Source organism: Rhinoraja longicauda, chromosome 39, assembly GCF_053455715.1.
Source record: "Rhinoraja longicauda isolate Sanriku21f chromosome 39, sRhiLon1.1, whole genome shotgun sequence".
Lineage (NCBI taxonomy): Eukaryota > Metazoa > Chordata > Chondrichthyes > Rajiformes > Arhynchobatidae > Rhinoraja > Rhinoraja longicauda.
In genome coordinates, this window is record NC_135991.1 from 14,013,430 (window position 1) to 14,035,887 (window position 22,458).

A 22,458-nucleotide genomic window follows, 5' to 3' on the forward strand; every position below is an offset into this window, starting at 1 on the left:
AATGAAGGATCCTCAGCGACACTCTGAATTTCCTCAGTTGTCTAAGGTGGTAAAGGCGCTGCTTAGCCTTACCCACCAGTGCGGCAATGTGCGTTGCCCACGTCAGATCCTCTGCGATGCGGACTCCCAAGTATTTGAAACTGCTCACCCTATCCACAATAGACCCATTTATCTCCAGTGGCGTGTACTTCCTTGGATGTTTAGCCCTTCTGAAGTCCACAATCAGCTCCTTTGTTTTAGTGACATTCAAGAGGAGGCTATTGTCCTGACACCAGAGTGCCAGATCAGCCACCTCCTCCCGGTAGGCCTTCTCATCGTTGTTGGAGATCCGGCCCACCACCACAGTGTCATCAGCAAACTTGATGATGGAGTTTGAGCTGAACCTGGCCCTACAGTCATGTGTGTACAGGGAGTACAGTAGGGGGCTAAGGACGCAGCCCTGGGGGGATCCTATGTTCAGGGTGAGGGAGCTAGATGTGTGTTCCCCCATCCTGACCACTTGGGGCCTGGCAGTGAGAAAGTCCAGGACCCAGGCACACAGAGGGGTGCTAAGCCCCAGTTCCAGCAGCTTCTCAACCAGTCTGCTGGGGACTATTGTGTTGAATGCTGAACTAAAATCAATGAACAGCATCCTCACATAGCCCCCCTGGCTGTCCAGATGAGAGAGAGCGGTGTGTAGAACCTGGGAGACCGCATCATCCGTGGACCTGTTCGGACGGTATGCGAACTGTAGTGGGTCCATGTTGCGAGGAAGGAGGGCGCAGATGTGCTTCTTGACTAGCCTCTCCAAGCATTTCATGACAACCGAGGTGAGGGCCACCGGTCGGTAGTCATTTAAACACGCTGGAGAGGCATTCTTTGGCACCGGTACAATGATGGATCTTTTGAAGCATGCATAAAGGACGAAATTGCGGAGCATTTGGATAGTAGTAACAGGATCGTTCCGAGACAGGATGGATTTACGAAGGGGAAATCATGCTTGACTAATATTCTGGAATTCTTTGAGGATGTAACTAGAAAATTGACAAGGGAGAGCCGGTGGATGTGGTGTACCTTGACTTTCAGAAAGCCTTCGACAAGGTTCCACATAAGAGATTAGTGGGCAAAATTAGAGCATATTGGAGGGAGGGTACTGACAAAAAGCAAAGAGTGGGGATAAATGGGTCCCTTTCAGAATGGCAGGCAGTAACTAGTGGGGTACCGCAAGGCTCGGTGCTGGGACCGCAGCTCTTTACAATATACATTAATGACTTGGATGAAGGGATTAAAAGTACCATTAGCAAATTTGTAGATGATACAAAGCTGGGTGGTAGTGTGAACTGTGCGAAAGATGCTGTGAGGTTGCAAGTTGACTTGGACAGGTTTTGTGAGTGGGCGGATGCATGGCAGATGCAGTTCAATGTGGATAAGTGTGAGGTTATCCACTTTGTTGGTAACAATAGGAAGGCAGAGTATTATCTGAATGGTGTCAAGTTAGGAAAAGGGGACGGAAAATGAGATCTGGGTGTCCTAGTGCATCAGTCACTGAAAGAAAGCATGCAGGTACAGAAGACAGTGAAGAAAATCAATGGAATGTTGGCCTTCATAACAAGAGGAGTTGACTATAGGAGCAAAGAAGTCCTTCTGCAGTTGTACTGGGCCCTAGTGAGACCGCACCTGGAGTACTGTGTGCAGTTTTGGTCTCCAAATTTGAGGAAGGATATTCTTGCTATTGACGGCGTGCAGCCGTAGTAGGTTTAGTGGGTTAATTCCAGGAATGGCGGGACTGTCGTATGTTGAAAGACTGGATCGACTAGGCTTGTATAGACTGGAATTTAGAAGGATGAGAGGAGATCTTATCGAAACGTATAAGATTATTGAGTGATTGGACACGTTCGAGGTATGAAACATGTTCCCAATGTTGGGGGAGTCCAGAACAATGGCCGACAGTTGAAGAATAAGTGGTAGGCCATTTAGAACTGGGATGAGGAAAATCGTTTCCAGTCAGAGAGTTGTAAATCTGTGGAATTCCCTGCCTCAGATGGCAGTGGAGGCAATTCTCTGAATGCATTCAAGAGAGAGCTAGATAGAGCTCTTAACGATAGCGGAGTCAGGGGGTATGGGGAGAAGGCAGGAACGGGGTACTGATTGAGAATGGTGAGCCATGATCACATTGAATGGCGGTGTTGGCTCGAAGCGCCGAATGGCCTCCTCCTGCACCTATTGTTTATAGTCTATTGTAACTTAATTGTTTACGCATTTACAAACCAAGGAGGCTTCATAGTTAATAGAAGCATTGTATCATTAACCCTTTTACCTATGCACATCGGCAGAGTTTAATACGAATTTTACATCGGGTTCAAAAAAGGATTGGTGTTCCTGAATTATGCAAGGTGGCTTGAGAAAAGATTGTTAATTATTCCAAATACCCGGACAAGTCAGGGTTTGGTGGAAATTATAAAACTACATGCAGAAAGCTATTCTGTGTCATGAACTATATTCTTCATTCTGTATCTTCCCCTCAACCCGATCTATTGCACGTGTCTTTACACAGATTGTTTTTTGTGTGAACTGAGTGAAAAGCATGTAAAACAAAGCTTTGCACTGCACCTCGTTACATGTGATAATAATACACCTACCCTGACTAAATGACCTGAGATAAATAACAACTCTGATCAGAGCGAGAATGGTCGATCTCCGATGCTGACTAAGATTGTACACGAGACACAGGCAGTGTTGATATAAAACAGAAGGTGATGAGTGGCCGTTAACCAGAAATGGATTGTTGGACAATTGCGAGGAGAAGGTGAAGTGTGGGGACGGGAGTAAGAAAACAAAATACACGCTGATACCGGATTGCGGGCCGTAGTAATTCTCCGGCATCTAAAATACAAGAGGAGGTCAGGATATACTCAGATGACAGAAGACATCCGCGGAAAGAAGGAATATATGTTATGTCAGAAGTTAATGATCTCATCAAAACTCCGATATTGACGAACAACATGCAGTGTGGTATCAATTTTCAAACCAAAAGCACGCCAACATCGGTGCTGCTCGTCGGCGCACCTGGACATTGTTGCAGAATCAGTTCCTTCTCAACATTTGTTGCACAACAGCTACCTAATTATTTCTTGCTACTGTCTCATTGGCATCTGTATTTCCAAACGCTCTGGCTGTAGAACACTTCACCACTAACTCCTTCGACTGCTTGTCCCATGTACCCACCACCGTTGGAGTGTAAATTCCTTCCTTCAGTTTCTTTTAAATCTTGCCACTCTGACGTGGAGCAATCACATTGAAGCGACAACCTAGAAGGCACACAAACGAAAACAAAAAGACAATTGTTATGTCCCCTGTTACCCTTGTCAAAATACGGTAACAGAATAAAGGGGAGGCCATTTAAAACTGAGGTGAGAAGAAACTTATTCACCCAGAGAGTTGTAAATTTGTGGATTTCTTTGACACAGAAGGCAGTGGCGGTCAATTCACTTTGTTGAATTTGAAAGAGAGTTAGATAGAGCTCTAGGGGCTAGTGGAATCAAGGGATATGGGGAGAAGGCAGGCATAGGTTACTGCTTGTGGATGATGAGCCATGATCACAATGAACAGCGGTGCTGGTTCGAAGGTCCAAATGTCCTCCTCCTGCACCTATTTTCAATGTTTCTACAGGCATATTGTCACATTTCATAGCAGATTGGTTTGGGAATAACTCTGCAAGGACCGCGAGAAATTGTGCAGGGTTGTAAATATATCCCAGTCTATTAGAAACCGCAGACCAATCATAATATCCATCTACATTCCACGCTGCATAACATTACCCAAACACCCAACATAATCCGGCAAATGGGAGCGATGCTTGAAAGCGCGCATCACCAGACTTACGAATAGCTTCATTTCCTCCGTTATTGGGCTTATAAACGGTCCCTCCATAGGCTAGGATATTAATTCAATTCCATCTACCCCATCATGGACATTGAACTTCGTCTGGGGTACAGATGTACAACCATGCGCTGCAGTGCTGATACATGGATTCTTCACGCTGTAACTTCCACTTTGCTCTATCTATTGTCATGTGTCATACACCGCAGGGACAGGTCCTTCCACCCAGCCTGCCAACGCCGATCAATGTAACCCATCTACAACGTCCCAACTGCAGCCGTTGCCGTGAATCACTCTCAACTCTTCCTAGATGTCATTGTCCAAATGTATTTTAAATTATGTTATAGTTTCTATTTCAACTACCTCCTTTTGCAGCTCATTCTATATGTCTGCTACCCGCTGTGAACATCCATACAGTTACCACGCTCTGAGTGGATCCACATACACAAGTGCCCTTTGTCCTCGAGCTTGAACCGATAGTGTCATTTCATAAGAAATGTAATTTCTTTGGATAGCATGCAGAACAAAGTTGTTTGCTGTACCTCGGTACATGTAACAATATTAAACCTAAAACTGAAGCTAAAACCTAAAGCGCCTGTCACCTTCAGTGTTTACAACAACACGAAACCAGCAGGATATTTCATCGGTCAGACAAGCATTGCTTCATCCGTCGTTCGAGCTGTGCACGTCGGCACAGTAAGTCATATTTTTGCAGGAATTCTTTGCTTTCTGTTTTCACAGATCTCGAGTTCTCCAATTGCACTTGTCCAGTTCTATGGAGAACAGAATTAGGCAATGTGACCATATTCAGCATGACATTCTATGTAATGAACCATTTTCTGCATTCTGTATCTTCCTCGCTCCATCTACGGACTTTAACTGATTGTAGTTGATGGCGTATCTAAACCGAGCGGATAGCATGCAAACCCACGATTTTCACTGCACCTCGGAACATGTGATGATAATAGACGTAGTCTAACCTCACCTAACCGAATGATCTGACATAAGTAACAACTATGATCAGAGCTGAACATTCGTACTAAGATGACTATTAAGATTGTCCATGTAACACAAACAGTGTTGATGTACAAGACAAGGTACTGAGTGGGGGTTAACCACAAATGAACTGTTGGACAAATGCGAAGACATGGTGAGGAGTCGGCACAGGAGGAAGATCACAGTAAAACACCTGATACCGTATCGCGGACCGTATTAATGACCGTGCATGTGCATTACTGGAGTATAGCCAATAGACAATAGACAATAGGTGCAGGAGAAGGCCATTCGGCTCCTCGAGCCAGAACCGCCATTCAATGTGATCATGGCTGATCATTCTCAATCAGTACCCCCTTCCTGCCTTCTCCCCATACCCCCTGATCCCACTATCCTTCGGAGCTCTATCTAGCTCTCTCTTGAAATCGTCCATAGAATTGGCCTCCACTGCCTTCTGAGGGAAATAATTCCACAGATTTACAACTCTCTGAGTGAAAAACGTTTTCCTCATCTCCATTCCAAATGCCCTACCTCTTATTTTTAAACTGTAGCCCCTAGTTCTGGACTCCCCCAACATTGGGAACATGTTTCCTGCCCCCAGCGTGTCCAATCCCTTAATAATCTTCTATGATCGGGGACATGTCTGTCTAGACTGCGAGAAATTGCAGGGAGTTATAAATGGAGCCCAATCCATCACACAGACCAAACGATCCACCATTGACTCCATCTACACATCACGTTGGCTCGAAAAGAAATCAGCCAACGTAATCAAATTTTTTTTAGGTCTCTTCCTCGGGGCGAGGAAGCGCCAGGTACGGCTCGGCCGCGGGACCTTCCATCGCCCGGTGCGGCTCGGCCGCGGGATTTTCCATCGCCTGGTCCAGCTCGGCCGTGGGGCCTTCCATCGCCCGGTGCGGCTCGGCCGCGGGACATTCCATCTCCTTGCGGGGGCTGTGCGGGTCGGTCGCCTCGGTAGGGGTCGAGATGTCTGTCCGTGGGAGGGGCATGGGGGAAGAGAGAGGAAGTTTTTTTGCCTCCATCACAGTGAGGGGGAGTTTGGAGTCACTGTGATGGATGTTTGTGTTGGGGTTGTGTGTCTTGTGTTTTTTATTTTTTTGCTCTGTGACTGCTGGCAAATTAATTTCGGTCGGTAAAACGAATGAGAATAAAGCTATCCTGTTCTGTTCTGTTCAAAGGGGAGAGATATACAGAGAGGGAGAGGGCAGAGAGAGGGAAAGAGAAAGTAGAGAGGGCGAGAAAGAGGGGAGCGGGAGAGAGGGGAGAGAGAGGAGGAGGTTGTATAAAATATTAGTTTAGTTTAATTTATTATTGTAAATGTATTCCTAAAAGAGGAGGGGGAGAGAAAGAGGGGAAAGTGAGGGTGAAGGAAGGGGAGGGAGACAGAATGGATAACGAATATTAGTTTAATTTATTGTTGATACTAAAACTCTCGTTTCTTTGTTTGTTTGTTTGTTCCTGAACTACATCCAAAACGGTACAGGATGCGCGACAATTTTAGGCCCACCTTGCTCACTGTTATCCCTTTGGTGCTAATGGAAGGTTTCATTGAAATTGGTGTTATATTTTTAAAGTAATTCTCATTTTAAAGTTTAAATCTATCTACTAGGGATGGAGAGGGAAGGGACGGTGGGAGGGGAGGGGGGGGGGTGAGAGGGGGAGGTGAGAGGGAGAGGGAAGGGGAGAGGAGTGGGGGTGAGGTGAGAGGAAGGGGAAGGAGAGGGTGCTGCACCAAAGCAGGAGAGGTTTGGGCCCAACCATTCCACTTGTTTGTTACTTATTGGAGTGGGAGAGAGAGTATCAAATATTAGTTTACTTTATTCCTGTAAAATAATTATAATAAATTGGAGGGGGGAGAGGGAGAGGGGGAGGGTGGAGAAAGGGGAGAGAACAAAAAGGCCGTATCCTCCCCGCATCTACGAAACATCACCACCCCCTCCCTCCTCCCCCCTTTTTTATCCAGAGTCCACGTGATGGTCAACATCTACACTGGATTGGTGGTGGTGGGGGAGGGAGAGGTTTGAGAGAAGGGAAGACAGAGGGGAGAGAGAGAGAGATAGGGGGAGGAAGAGAGGGGTGAATGGAAGAGACAGAGATGGGAGAGAGAAAGGGGAGAGAGAAAGGGGAGAGAGAAAGGGGAGCGAGTGTATGAGAAACATAGGGGGAGAGGGTGGATCAAATATTAATTTAATTTATTATTGTAAGTGTGTCAAAAAGTGGGGGGGGGGAGAAAGAGTGGGGAAAGAAAGAGGGGAGAGAGAGAGAGGGCAGAGATGGGGAGTGAGATGAGAATGAAAGAGGGGGTAGGGGGGGACGGGGGGAGAGAGTTGACGGGGAGAGACCTGGGGTAGAAAGAGGTGCGAGGGAGAGAGGAGGGGAGAGTACAGAGAGAGAGATGGAGAAAGGGCAGAGAGAGGGGGAGTGAGAGGGGGCTGATAGTGAAGGGGGAGAGAGACTGGGGAAAGAAAGATGAAGGAGAGAAGGGGGAGAGAGGTGGGAGAGAGAGTGGGGGCAAGAGACTGGGAGGGAGAGAGATAGGAGAGGGAGAGAGGGCAGAGATAGAGAGAGGGGAGAGAGAGGGAGACCGAGGGGTGGCTGGGAGTGAGAGGACGGGCCGAGGGGAGGGGGGAATAGTGAAGGGAAGGTCTGATGGGGAGGGGGGCTAGTAGTAAAGGGATGGGCCGAGGGGGAGGGGGTCAGTAGTGAAGGGATGGGCCGAGGGGGAGGGAGGGTTAGTAGTAAAGGGATGGACCGAGGGGGAGGGGGGCTAGTAGTAAAGGGATGGGCCGAGGGGGAGGGGGCTAGTAGTAAAGGGATGGGCCGAGGGGGAGGGAGGGTTAGTAGTGAGGGGACGGGCCGAGGGGGAGGGGTAGTAGTGAGGGGACGGGCCGAGGGGCGGCTGGGATGTGGGAATGGGCCGAGGGGAGGGGGTAGTAGTGAAGGGACGGGCCAAGGGGGGGAGATAGTGGTGAGGGGACGGGCCGAGGGGGATAGTAGCGAGGGGACGGGCCGAGGGGGATAGTAGCGAGGGGACTGGTCGGGGGGGGCTAGTAGCGAGGGGACTGGCCGAGAGGGCGGGCCGGGGCGCGGCTGGGAGTGAGGGGACCAGTAGCGGGTGGGGGCTAGTAGCGAGGGGACGGGCCGGGGGGCCGGGGCGCGGCTGGTAGTGAGGGGAGGGGGGCTAGTAGCGAGGGGACGGACCGGGGGGCCGGGAGTGAGGGGACGGGGAGCGGGGCTAGTAGCGAGGGGACGGGGAGCGGGGCTAGTAGTGAGGGGACGGGCCGAGAGGTTGGGAGTGAGGATGCGCGGCCGCACTGGGCGCACTGGGCCCCGTTGCCCCGGAGACGCGGCGGAGTCTTCAACAAACTTTATTGTTCCCCCGCACCCGCGCGGCGAACGTGTGGACAAGATGGCGGCGAGGAGAGGAGGGGTGAGAGAGGGGGGGGCAGAGAGAGAGGGGGGGGGGGCAGAGAGAGAGGGGGTGGGGCAGAGGGGGGCAGCGTGGGAGGGGGAGAGAGAGAGGGGGGGCAGAGGGGGGCAGCGTGGGAGGGGGAGAGAGAGAGGGAGGGAGAGTGAGAGGAGGGAGGGAGTGGAGGTGAGAGAGAGAAAGAGAGGGAGAGGGAGAGGGAGAGGGAGAGGGAGAGGGAGAGGGAGAGGGAGAGGGAGAGGGAGAGGGAGAGGGAGAGGGAGAGGGAGAGGGAGAGGGAGAGGGAGAGGGAGAGGGAGAGGGAGAGGGAGAGGGAGAGGGAGAGGGAGAGGGAGAGGGAGAGGGAGAGGGAGAGGGAGAGGGAGAGGGAGAGGGAGAGGGAGAGGGAGAGGGAGAGGGAGAGGGAGAGGGAGAGGGAGAGGGAGAGGGAGAGGGAGAGGGAGAGGGAGAGGGAGAGGGAGAGGAGGGAGGGAAGGTGAGGCTGAGGGTGAGAGGGGAGATCACATATAGTGGGGGGAGAGGGACGGGAGGGGGGGAGAAGGAAATAGGGAGAGGAAGGGGAGAGGAGACACACACGCACACAGAGGAGAGAGAGTGAGGGACGTGGGGGAGGAGAGAGAGTGGGAGCTGGAGAGAGGAGTGAGAGGGAGTGGGAGCAAGGGAGAGGAGAGAGAGCCAGTGGGGAGAGAGAAGGAGCATGGCTGGGAGGAAGGGGGTGAGGGAGTGCGGAGGGAAGGGGAGAAGGAGGGAGGGAGGGCGACGGGAGAAGTTTGGGAGGTTGGTGGAGGAGAAGGGACGGATGGGGGATATGGGTGGGGGTTGAGAAAGGGGTGGGGATGGGAGAAATGGGAGGGAAAAAGCATGGGTGGGAGGGAAAGAGCGTTAAGTAGAGAGTCAAGTCAAGTCAAGTCAATTTATTTGTATAGCACATTTAAAAACAACCCACGTTGACCAAAGTGCTGTACATCTGACTAGGAAAAAAGAAACATACAGTGGCAGGCAGCCAAACACAACGGCGCGGCCATCTTGAACAAAATGTTAATTCAATCACCCACAGTCCAACAATAAAGGTACTAAACAGGCACCCAAATTACCCAACCCCAAAACCCCCCCAAAACACAGTCCAACAATAGAAGCATTAAATAGGCATTCAAATCACACACCCCAAAACCCCCCAAAACACAGTCCAACAATAAAAGCATCAAACAGGCACTCAAACCACCCAACCCCAAAAACACACAAAAAAGAAACATCCATCAAAGAAACATCCATCACAGTGAGTCTCCTCCAGTCCTCTCCTCACTGTGATGGAAGGCCACAATGTCTTTCCCTTCTCCCGCTGTCCTCGCCCGCAGTCAGGTTGTTGTGGTTGCAGGCCGCACCGGACGGTCCACAGCGGGCCAAGCCTAAGGCGCGTCGCGTCGCAGCCGCTCCCGCAGCCTCCGAAGACGGCCGGCTCCGCTGATGATAAGTCCGATCCGGGGCGGGCGAACACGCTGTCGCTGCCGCTGTTGTTGCACGTCGGGGCGGTCGTGGCTCCCGACATTGAAACCCCCGCCCAGCAGAGAAGTATCCCGCGGCCATCTTAGGCCGCGCCGGACGGTGAAATGTCCGCGCCCCAAGCCCCGCGATCCGGGGCGGGCGAACACGCTGCCGCTGCCGGAGCTCCCGATGTCGGCATCCACGCGGCCCGAGCCTAAGGCGAGTCGCAGCCGCTCCCGCAGCCTCCGAAGACGGCCGGCTCCGGTGATGGTAAGTCCGATCCACGGACTTGGATGGTAAGTCCGATGGAGGCCGACAGCTCCAGGAGTTGGGCCGATGGTAGGCCGCAGCAGGAACGGAGACACGGCCCAGAAAACAAAGGTCGGGTCTCCGTTCTGAAGGGACACATATTTACAATGTTACAGTTTCCCCCCCTCCCCCCCACATACACACATAGTACACAAACACAAAAACAACACATCACAACTACAATTAAGACCAAAAAAACAACAAAAACACAAAAACAAATGGACCGCAGGTGAGCGGCAGCTGCTATGGCAGTGCCGCCATTTTGTAGGAAGGTTCGAGGACCCCGACCGAGGGAGGACAAGGAAGGGAAGAGATTGAACATTTGTTCGCCTTCCATCACAGTGAGGAATGTGGAGGAGTCACTGTGGTGGATGTTCAGGTTAAACTGTATTTTGTGTGTTCTGTTGCTTTTTATTGGCATGACTGTATGGGAAATGAAATTCCTCATATGTTGCAAAACATTTATTGATTATAAAGTATGATTATGATGGCATTGGATAGGGTCCAGAGTATATTTACAAGAATGATCCGAATGTTGGAGTAGGTCAGCGGGTCAGGCAGCATCAATGGAGAACGTGGATAGGTACAAAGTGCTAGGGGAACTCAGCGGGTCAGACAGTATCTGTGGGGAACATGGAAAGGTGACGTTTTGGTCAGATATTAACCAGCATCTACAGTTCTTTGTTTCTACCTTTCTGTATTCTCCAGAGATGTTCCCTAACACATTGCCTTACACCAGCATTTTGTATCTATGAGTAGGTTAACCTGTGATGAGCAATTAACAGCACTGGGCCTGTATTCGCTGGAGTTTAGAAGGTTGAGAGGAGACCTAATTGAAACTCAATGAATTGTGAAAGGCCTGGATGGAGTGGATGTGGAGAGGATGTTTCCACTTGTGGGAGAGTCTAGGGCCAGAGGGCAGAGCGCCAAAATAAAAGGACGTACATCGGGAAAGAAGATGAAGAGAACGTTTGTTGGCCAGAGTGTGATGAATCTGTGAAATTTATTGCCACATAGACAACTGTGGAGACCAAGTCATTGGGTATTAAGGCAAAGATCGACAGATTCTTCATTAGTATGGGTGACAGGGGTCATGGGAAGAAGGCAGGGGGATGGGGTTGAGAGGGAAAGATAGATCAGCCATGATTAAATGGCGGAGTAGACTAGATGGACCGAATGGCCTACTTCTGCTGACATGAACATAAACCTGTCCTGTCCACGTGCAGGTCCAAATTTAGAGAAACTTTGTGTGAGACAGATGGAGCCCTCAGTGCGGATAGTGTGTAATAAGGTTTACTGTTGGGTCCAAAGATCAAATTTATGACTGGCCTGCAATTAATGTTGACACAATATTTGTTTATTAAGACGTGACTCTCGTAAAACTATCATCCAAGCCACTGTGAACACAGAGTTACAGGGGAACGTCGATAGAAAAGGTGCAGGAGGCACTGAGCGAGGATCTTTGGCATTAACAAAAATAAAGACATATTTCGGTAAGAATTTTTATGAATGATACTCGTTATGGTTTAGTTGAGGTTAGTTTTTTGTCCCGTGTACTGAGCAACATTGAAAAGCTTTTTGTTTCTTGTGTGCTATCCTGTCAGCGGAAAGACTGTACACGAGATTGATCCCCGGGATGGCGGGACTGTCATATGAGGATAGAGTGAAAAGGGTAGGCTTGTATTCACTGGAGTTTAGAAGGATGAGACGGGATCTTATAGAAACATATAAAACTATAAAAGGACTGGACAAGCTAGATGCAGGAAAAATGTTCCCAATGTTGGGGGAGTCCAGAACCAGGGGCCACAGTCTTAGAATAAAAGGGAGGCCATTTACAACCGAAGTGCGAAGGAGCTTTTTCACCCAGGGAGTTATGAATTTGTGGAATTCTCTGCCACAAAAGGGCAGTGGAGGCCAATTCACTGAATGAATCTAAGAGAGAGTTAGATAGAGCTCTGGTGGGTAGTGGAATCAAGGGATATGGGGAGAAGTTTGGCACAGATGACTGATTGTAGATGATCAGCCATGATCACAATGAATGGCGGGGCTGGCTCGAAGGGCCAAATGGCCTACTCCTGCACCTATTTTATATGTTTCTATGCCTCTATCCACAGTGTACAGATACAGGATAAAGGGTAATGTAAGTTAAACTTCAGTAAAATCCAATTAAATTTAGTTTTAATTAGGTTTAGTTTAGTTTGTCAATTGTCACATGTATCGAGATGCAGTGAAATGCTTTTTTTGCGTGCTATCCAGTCAGCCAAAAGACTGCACATCATTCCTTTCAAGTCATCCATACCTTACAGATATGGGATAAAGTTTAGTTTAGACTAGTCTATTAATTGTTAGGTGTGCAGAGGTACAATAAGATAGCTTTTTTTATGGCATGCTAAACAGTTAGTGGAAAGACATGATTACAATCGAGCCGTCAACAGTGTACAGATACGGGATCAAGGGAATAACGTTTAATTCAAGGTAACGTCCGATTACAGAAAGTCCGAGGGTCTCCAATGAGTTAGATGGGAGGTCAGGACTAGCTCTCTAGTTGGTGACAGGACGGTTCAGCTGCCTGATAACAGCCGGGAAGAAACTGCCCATGAATCTGGAGGTGTGTGCGTCTCTACACTTCTGTACCTCTTGCCCGATGGGAGAGGGGAGAAGAGGGGAGAAGAGGGAGTGACCGGGGGTGAGACTGGGCCTTGATGGTGCTGCTGGCCTTGCCGAGGCAGCGTGAGGTATAGATGGAGGCGATGGAAGGGAAGTAGGTTTGTGTGCGTGATGGTCTGGGCTGCGTCCACAACTCTCTGCGATTTCTCGCGGGTCTCGGGATGGAGCTGTTCCCAGACCGTGCTATGATAAAATGCTTTCCATGGCGCATCTGTAGAAGTTGGTATGGTCTAGTCACCATGGCCATGTTCTGAAATCTACAATAGTTTTGATGCAGAAGTAGTTTTGACGCGCCAAGCTGACATATCTTTAAAAAGGAGTCAAGGAAGAATTTCTAAAGCAGACGGTGGTGAATCTGTGGAATTCTTTGGCAGAGACGGCGATGGAGGTCGTCATTGGATGTTTTTAAAAGTTGAAATTGAGAGGATTAGTAAGGATGTCAAAGATTATGGGGAGATGGCAGGAGAATGGGGTTGAGAGGAGAAATAGATCAGCCATGATTGAACGACAGAGTAAACTCGATGGGCCGAATGGCCTAATTCTGCTCCTATGGTGGTTAAGAAGTATTTCCGTACATTTTCATTCATTAGTCAGGGTATTGGGTACATAAGCTGGGAGGTCACATTACAATTGTACAAGATGTTGGCGAGGCCACATTATGAGTACTGTTTCAGTTTTGGTCACCTTGCCATTGGGAGAATATCAACGAGTTGGAAAGAGTACATGGGAAATTTATGAGGATATTGCCTGAACAAGAAAGGATGAACTGTAGAGAGAGCACACAGATAGATAGGGTATTTATTCACAAAATGCTGGAGTAACTCAGCAGGTCAGGCAGCATCTCAGGAGTGAAGGAGGCGTTTTGCGTCGAGACCCTTCTTCAGATTGAAGAAGGGTCTCGACCCGAAACGTCACCCATTCATTCTCTCCTGAGATGCTGCCTGACCCCGCTGAGTTACTCCAGCACTTTGTGAATAAATACGTCCGAGTTGTACCAACATCTGCAGTTATTTTCCTACAGATATATAGGGTGATCAACAGGCTTTCAGCACATTGGCCTTCAACAGTCATGACATAGAGTACAGAACTTGGGAGGTCATGTTACAGTTGTACAAATACATTGGTCAAGGCATGTGCAAGGCATTTAGGGAACTGTTTTCAGTTTTGGTCACCATGTTATTGGAAAGATGTCAAGCTGCAAAGGGTGCAGAGAGGATGTACGAGGATATTTCGAGGACTCGAGGGCTTGAGCTATAGTGAGAGATTGGGAAGGCTAGGACTTGGAGCACAGGAGGGTGAAGGCAATCTTTTAGAGGTGTATGATAATGATGGGAATAGATAGGGTGAATGCAGAGAGTGTTTTACCCCCGGGGAAGAGAAAGCAAAAACCGGAGGACATGGGTTAGAAGTGAGAGAGGGAAAGATGCAACTTTTTTTCCACACAAGGTGGGGTGGATGTATGGAACAAGCTGCTGGAGGAGATAGTTGTGGCAGGAACTGTAACAACATTTACAAGACACGTGCAAGTACATGGAAAGGACAGGTTTAGAGGGATATTGGCCCAACGCGGGCAAGTTGGACTGGTACAGATGGGGCATATTGGATGAATTGGGCCGAAGAACCTTCAATCTAAACTAGCATGAAGGGGTGATTGATGGTCAGCGGGGATTCGGTGGCCTGAAGAAGGTTACCAAAGCCAATTAATCTGCAGACCCGCAGAATGTGGAAGGAAACCGGAACACCCGGAGAAAACCCACGTGGTCGCAGGGAGAACGTCCAAATTCTGTCGACAGACAGCACCCTTAGTCAGAATCGAACCCGGGTCTCTGGCACTCTAAGGCAGCAACACTACCGATGCGCTGTACCTCTAAAGTCTAAATGAAAGTGGTGCCTTGTGTTTTGAAATGTTCACAGATATCGGAAAAATGCCCCATTACGTGGCAGTGTTTGTGATAGTGTCACTTCTCACGTGGTTGGGAATGCTGGCAAAACGTCAGCGCGACGCTGAGAATGAAAATAGAAGGGGTAAGTACAGAGGGTGCAATCCCAGTCCTCCGAATGGGAGAATTTCAATACTTCTCTTCCATATTTCTTCTCAAGCATAAACTCCCAAAGTATTCACATGTTCCTTATCCTTTGGGGGCTTCCATTATTCGGACAAATGGGTGGTAAAATGCCGAATGGAATTTCATGCAGATAACTGTGAGGTGCAGAATTTTGGAAATTCGAACCATGGCCTTCATAGTGATCGGCCCCACCTGCCCGCGTTTGGCCCATTTCCCTCCAAACTCTTCCCATCCATGCACCTGTCCAGGTATCGAAGATTCATCGAGTCGTACAGCATGGAATCATGACTTACAGCCCAGCTTGTCCATGTCGAACAAGATGCCCCATTACACTCGTTCCACCTCCCCACGTTTGGTGCGTATCCCTCTAAACCTTTCCTATCCATTTACCTGTCCAACTGTCTTTTAACAGTATTATTGTTCCTGCCTCAACTGCCTCCTGTGGTAGTTCGTACCCACCTTCGGCTTTGTAAAAATGTCGTCCCAGGTTCTGCATTCCCCTATCCTGGGGGTAAAAGACTGTGCATTCACCATATCTATTCCCCTCGCGATTTTATATAAGGGTATATGATCACCGCTCATCCTCTAGCGCTCCATGGTATAAAGTAGTAGCCTACCCAACCTCTTCAAGTAGCTCAGGCCCACCGAGTCCTGCAAACATCCTCTTAAATCGTATCTGCATTCTTTGCAGGTTAACAACATCGTTCCGAAACCAGGGCGATGAACACTGAACGCAATATTCCAAGTGCTGCCTCAAAAACGTCTTGTACATTTTTGTATCTGCAATACAACGTCACCTCCCAACGTCACCTCCCAACGTCTAAACTCAATACCCTGACTGATAAAGGCCAATGTACCAAAAGCCTTATTGACCACCCTGCCTACCTGTTATGCCACTTTCAAGGAACTATGTGCCTGCACTCTTATATCCCTCCGCTTTACTACACCCCCTGTCCACTTACGACGCCACTTTTTGGGAACTACCTACCTGCAATCTTAGATCTTTCTGGTCGACAACACATCCAATTGCTCTTCCATTCTCTGTGAACTTCCTTCCCTGGTTCAACTTCCCAAAATGTAACACCTTGCACTTATCTGCATTAAACTCTGCAAACCATTCCTCAGCCCACCCGCCTAACTCAAGAAATATTGCTGTCAGTTTTCATAATCATCCTTGTTATCAACGACACTATCCATTTTATTGTCACCAGCAAACTTTATGGTCTATTATCAATGTGAATCGTTTTTTACAGGAATGTTATGCTTCTTCGTGTAAGAATTTTGTTGTTCTGTGGTTGGTACAGTTGTCAAGTAAACACTCTTAGCCCTTGCTGAAAGGTGATAACATTTGTCGGGATCTTAATAAAAAAAACAATGCTTTCTTTGCAATTGTTTCGATATAGCTGGCCCAGGACAAGTTGCTGATGATATTTATCCCTAGAAACATGAAACTTTAAACCAACTCGACATTGACGACACCAAAGTAGATAATGTTGCAAGCATACCAACGCCTCTACCTCCTCAGAAGGATTAGGAAATTCAGCATGTCCCCAACAACCCTCATCAACATCTGCAAATATGTTTACGTTTTATCAAAATGCACCACAGCATGGTTTGGCAACAGCTCCATCGAACACTGCAAGAAATTGCAGAGAATTGTGAGCATAACCCAGGCAAACGCGCAAACCAAACTCCCTTCCATCTACACCTCACGCTGCCTCGGCAAGGCCAGCAGCATAATCAAGGACCAGTCTCATTCCGGTCACTCCCTCTTCTCCCCTCTCCCATCGGGCAAGAGGTACAGAAGTGTGAAAACGCACACCTCCAGATTCAGGGACAGTTTCTTCCCGGTTGTTATCAGGCAACTGAACCATCCTGTCACCAACCAGAGAACGGTCCTGACCTCCCATCTCCTCATTGGAAGCATTGAACTATGTTTAATCGGACTTTACTGGACTTGACCTTGCAGTAAACGTTATTCCCTTTATCCTCTATCTGTGCACGGTGGACGGCTCGATTGTAACCATGTATAGTCTTTCCGCTGACTAGATAGCACGCAACATCAAAACGTTTCACAGTACTTCGTGATAATAAACTAAACATAACTAATCTATCATTGGAGATAACCACATTTAAAGGTCTACAGTAATTTAAGGATGACCTTTGCCTTCAGCATACTGGAAATGACCACAAGAAAGCAATTGGATTTTGTATTTTCTGCTGCTATGATTTTTATTGTAACGATATTTCATAAACCTTTATCATTATTGACCGATAACGAAGCATGCACCGTTATATAACCTCATCAAGTCATAAGGTCATAAGTGATAGGAGCAGAATTAGGCCATACGGCCCATCAAGTCTACTCCACCATTCAATCATTGCTGATATATCTCTCCCTCCTAGCCCCATTCTCCTGCCTTCACCCTATTACCCCTGACACCCATATTAATCAAGAATCTATGCCCTAAAATATCCATTGACTTGGGCTCCGCAGTCTTTAGTGGCAAAGAACTCCACAGATTTACCACCCTCTGACTAAAGAAATTCCCTCCCATCTCTTTCGTAAAGGAACTTTAATTCTGAGGCTGTGATCTCTAGTCCTGGACTCTCCCACTAGCAGAAACATCCTCGACACGTCCACTCTATCCAGGCCTTTCACTATTCTGTACGTTTCAATGAGGTCTGCCCTAATCCTTCTACACTCCAGCGAGCACAGGCCCAGTGCCGACAAACGCTCATCATGTGCTGAACCACTCAGTCCTGCGGTCGTTCGTGTAAAGCAGTGGGGTCCAAAACTGTTCATGATACTCTACATGCCCAGCGCTTTATAAATCCTCAGCTTTACATCGCTTCCTCAGATCAGGGGCCAAAACTGCTCACAATTAACCTCCATAAAGACAAAGCAAAGTTCAACTATTACTGGAAAATCATTCTTAATTGAAACTGCATTTTGCTTCCCCGATCAACGGCTCATAAATGTATGCAGAATTTACTTTAGACTTTAGTATAAGAAAATAAATGCAGATGCTGGTACAAATCGAAGGTATTTATTCACAAAATGCTGGAGTAACTCAGCAGGTCAGGCAGCATCTCGGGAGAGAAGGAATGGGTGACGTTTCGGGTCGAGACCCTTCTTCAAACTGATGTCAGGGGGGCGGGACAAAGGAAGGATATAGGTGGAGACAGGAAGATAGAGGGAGATCTGGGAAGGGGGAGGGGAAGAGAGGGACAGAGGAACTATCTAAAGTTGGAGAAGTTGATGTTTCATAACACTCTGAGTGAAAACGTTTTTTTCATCTCCGTTCTGAATGGTCTACCCCTTGCCCAGAGTAGGTTAATCGAGGACCAGAGCACATAGGTTTAAGGTGTAGGGGGAAAGCATTAATATGAATTCGAGAGGTAACGTTTCCACACAGAGGGTGCTGAGTGTATGGATCGAGCTGCTGGGGGAGGTAGTTGAGGCTGGGCCTATCCCATCGTTTAAGAAACAGTTGGATAGGCACATGGTTAGGACCGGTTATGGACCAAGCGCAGGCAAGTGGGACTAGTGTAGGGGGGACATTGTTGGTCGGAGTGGGCAAATTCCTTTGTCTGTCTACCTGCGACGCCTCTTTGAGGGAATTGTGTCCCTGCTCTACTAGATCCCTATCAGCTCTACAACACTCCCTGTCTACCTGTGACGCCACTTTCAGGAAACTGTGTACCTGCTCTCCTAGATATCTCTGCTCTACAACACTCCTTGTCTACCTGTGACGCCACTTTCAAGGAACTGCGTACCTGTGCTCTTAGATCCTCTGCTCTACAACACTCCGTGTCTACGTGTGAGGCCACTTTCAGGGAACTGTGTACCTGCGATCCTTCTGCTTCATAAAACTCTTTTCTTAAAATGAAGGTAAACAACATCCACTGACTCTCTTTGCCTGTCCTCCCATTTACTGCCTCAATGAATTCCAATAGATTTATTAGTCATGATCTCCCCTTCACCAAACCATGCGAACTTTGGCCTATATCATCATTAACTCTCATCCAAATATTCTGTTACCTTGTCTTTCACAATCTTTATACTAAAACTCGTTTTTTGTTTGTTTGTTTGTTCCTGAGCTACAGCCAAAACGGTGCAGGGTAACGCAACAATTTTAGACCCACCTTACTCACAGTCTTCACTTTGGTGCTCATGGAAGAAGTTTTATTGAAATCGGTGTCATATTTTTTAATTTATTCACTTTTTAAAGTTTAAATATATCTCCTAGGGAGGGAGGGAGGGGGAGGGAGGGCGGGAGGGGGTCGCGGAAGAGAGGGCGAGGAGGTAGGGGGTGAGTTGGGGGAGAGGAGGCAGGAAGGAGAGGGCGGAGGAGGGGGAGGAAGGGGAGGGCGGAGGAGGGGGAGGAAGGGGGAGGAAGGGGGAGGGGGAGAGGGGAGGGGGAGAGGAGGGGGTAGGGTGAGAGGGGAGGGGGGAGAGGGGAGGGGTAGGGGAGGGGTGAGGGGAGGGGGAGGGGGAAGGGGTTGGGTGAGAGGATGGGGAGGGGAGAGTGGAGGGGAGAGGGGAGGGGGTAGGGTGAGAGGATGGGGAGAGGGATGGGGAAGAGGGGAGGGGGTTGGTTGAGAGGATGGGGAGAGGGGAGGGGACGAGGGGAGGGGGAGAGGGGAGGGGGTTGGGTGAGAGGATGGGGAGAGGGGAGGGGGAGGGGAGACGTAGCAGGGAGGGATATGGCAGAGTGGGGAGGGGGAGGAGGGAGGGGGAAGGAAGATAGCATGGATGGGGAGGGGTGAAGAGAACAGGGATGGAGGGAGGGGGAGGGGAGGGGGGAAGGTGGGAGGGGGAGGGAAGGGAGGGCAGGGGGAGAGGGGAGGGAGAGTTGGGAGGGAGAGGGGATGGCAGGGATGGGGAGGGGGTTGGGGGGGGAGGGAATGGAGGGGAGGATGAGTAAGGGGTGAAGTGGATGGAGAGGGGTGAACGGGATGGGGAGGGGAGGGAGGGTTGGATGGGGGAGGGGTGAGTGGGAGGGGGGAGTGTGGGAGGAGAGGGTGGTTCACTAATGCGGGAGAGGTTTTGGCCCAACGGGTCCCCTTGGTCTAGTAGACTCTAATATTTTAACAGCCACTGACGTCAGGCTAATCTAGCCTTGTTCGTTCTCCTGCAAATCATTGATCTATTTGACAAACAGTAACGGGCCCAGCACCGAGCCCTGAGGCCCACCACTGGTCACAGTCTTACAGTCCGGGAAGCAACCTTCCATTTATTTATTTCTACTGCGATTATGCTTTGCAGGTGCGCCGCCAAATGAAACGTGGAGCACCAACAGTAGGAATAATTCCTTTGACAGAAGACCTTCTGAAAATGATCAGCACTTTAAACACACGCCCGATCAAGCTGACAAACAGGCCGCCTCTGGGCGCCGTAGATATCAGTCCACAGGGACTCGTCCGAATGAAGGTTTGTTTTCACCCTGAGATTCACGGAAGGATAGGGAAAAGGTTTTGTCCACTCAATGTCGCTAGAAATTAAATTTGAACGTGTCAAGTATCACAGCAGGTCGCTGAATCTTCACACATTTGCATGCAGCAAAACATAACAGGATGATAGAGAATTACATTGTAGGAACAGATCCTTCCGCCCAACTTGTCCACCCAATAGACAATAGACAATAGGTGCAGGAGTAGGACATTTGGCCCTTTGAGCCAGCACCGCCATTCAATGTGATCATAGCTGATCCTCCACAATCATTACCCCGTTCCTGCCTTCTCCCCATACCCCCTGATCCCGCTATCATAAAGAGCTCTATCTAACTCTCCCTCGAAAGCATCCAGAGAATTGGCCTCCACTGCCATCTGAGGCAGAGAATTCCACAGATTCATTGATCTATTTGACAAACAGTAACGGGCCCAGCACCTACGCTGCATTAGGTGATTAGCCAAGATCATATTGAATGGCCATGCAAGTTAGGAGGGCCGAATGGCCTACAGCTGCACATATGTTTCTATGTTTCTATGTTAAATACAATTAATATTCACACGACTGCGTTGTAAGCTGCCCAATCGGAATATGAGGTGTTGTTGCATCAATTTACATTGGGCCTTACTCTGACAGTGGTGGAGCCCCAGGACAGAAAGGTTAGTGTGGTGATAGGATGGGGAGTGAATGTGCCCAGAAACCGACAGATCACGTAGGCCAAGGCGGACTAAGCGAAGGAATAAATAACGCATGCACAGTTAACATAACAAGTTCACAAAGTGTTGGGTTTTATAGAGCAAGGATTATTTCCACCATAGAGCCATAAAGCTATAGAGTCATAGAGCCGAAGGTCATCGAGTCAGAGAGTCACGGTGTCATAGGTAAAAAGAGCCGGACAGCCATACAGCGTCGTCATAGTGCCATAGATTTGTAGATTCATTGGCTCGGAGTCACAGAGCCATGGATTCATAGAGCCACAGAGCCAGAGAGTCATAGAGCAATAGAGCCATAGAGCCACAGTCATAGAGCCATGGAGCCATGGAGTCATTGAGCCACAGAGTCATAGACTCATAGTCATAGTCATAGGCTTATAGCCATAGACCATAGAGTCTTAAAGTCATAGAGTCATAGAGCCATAGAGCCAAAAAGTCACAGTTGTAGAGCGATAGAGACTCGTTTTTTTTGTTTGTTTGTTCCTGAGCCACAGCCAAAACGGTGCACGGTAGCGCATCAATTTTAGACCCATCTTACTCACAGTCTTCACTTTGGTGCTCATGGAAGAAGTTTTATTGAAATCGGTGTCATATTTTTTAATTTATTCACTTTTTAAAGTTTAAATATATCTCCTAGGGAGGGAGGGAGGGGGAGGGAGGGCGGGAGGGGGTCGCGGAAGAGAGGGCGAGGAGGTAGGGGGTGAGTTGGGGGAGAGGAGGCAGGGAGGAGAGGGCGGAGGAGGGGGACGAAGGGGAGGGCGGAGGAGGGGAGGAAGGGGGAGGAAGGGGGAGGGGGAGAGGGGAGGGGGAGAGGAGGGGGTAGGGTGAGAGGGGAGGGGGGAGAGGGGAGGGGTAGGGGAGGGGTGAGGGGAGGGGGAGGGGGAAGGGGTTGGGTGAGAGGATGGGGAGGGGAGAGTGGAGGGGAGAGGGGAGGGGGTAGGGTGAGAGGATGGGGAGAGGGATGGGGAAGAGGGGAGGGGGTTGGTTGAGAGGATGGGGAGAGGGGAGGGGGAGAGGGGAGGGGGTTGGGTGAGAGGATGGGGAGAGGGGAGGGGGAGGGGAGACGTAGCAGGGAGGGATATGGCAGAGTGGGGAGGGGGAGGAGGGAGGGGGAAGGAAGATAGCATGGATTGGGAGGGGTGAAGAGAACAGGGATGGAGGGAGGGGGAGGGGAGGGGGGAAGGTGGGAGGGGGGAGGGAGGGGAGTGCAGGGGGAGAGGGGAGGGAGAGTTGGGAGGGAGAGGGGATGGCAGGGATGGGGGAGGGGGTTGGGGGGGGAGGGAATGGAGGGGAGGATGAGTAAGGGGTGAAGTGGATGGGAAGGGGTGAACGGGATGGGGAGGGGAGGGAGGGGTGGATGGGGGAGGGGTGAGTGGGAGGGGGGAGTGTGGGAGGAGGGGGTGGTCCACTAATGCAGGAGAGGTTTTGGCCCAACGGGTCCCCTTGGTCTAGTAGACTCTAATATTTTAC

At 49.4% G+C, this 22,458-nt stretch overlaps 1 protein-coding gene across 1 annotated transcript in view; it reads left to right on the forward strand.

The window, feature by feature from the left end:
- Positions 1-9,931: 9,931 nt before the first annotated feature.
- LOC144611024 (uncharacterized) overlaps positions 9,932-22,458 on the forward strand; it is a 53,039-nt gene continuing 40,512 nt past the window's right edge. The window contains exons 1-4 of the mRNA XM_078430104.1: positions 9,932-10,048; positions 11,453-11,580; positions 14,669-14,779; positions 20,093-20,257. Of these exons, the coding sequence (XP_078286230.1) occupies positions 14,680-14,779; positions 20,093-20,257 (265 nt within the window). The 5' untranslated portion in view covers positions 9,932-10,048; positions 11,453-11,580; positions 14,669-14,679. The remainder of the gene's footprint in view (positions 10,049-11,452; positions 11,581-14,668; positions 14,780-20,092; positions 20,258-22,458) is intronic.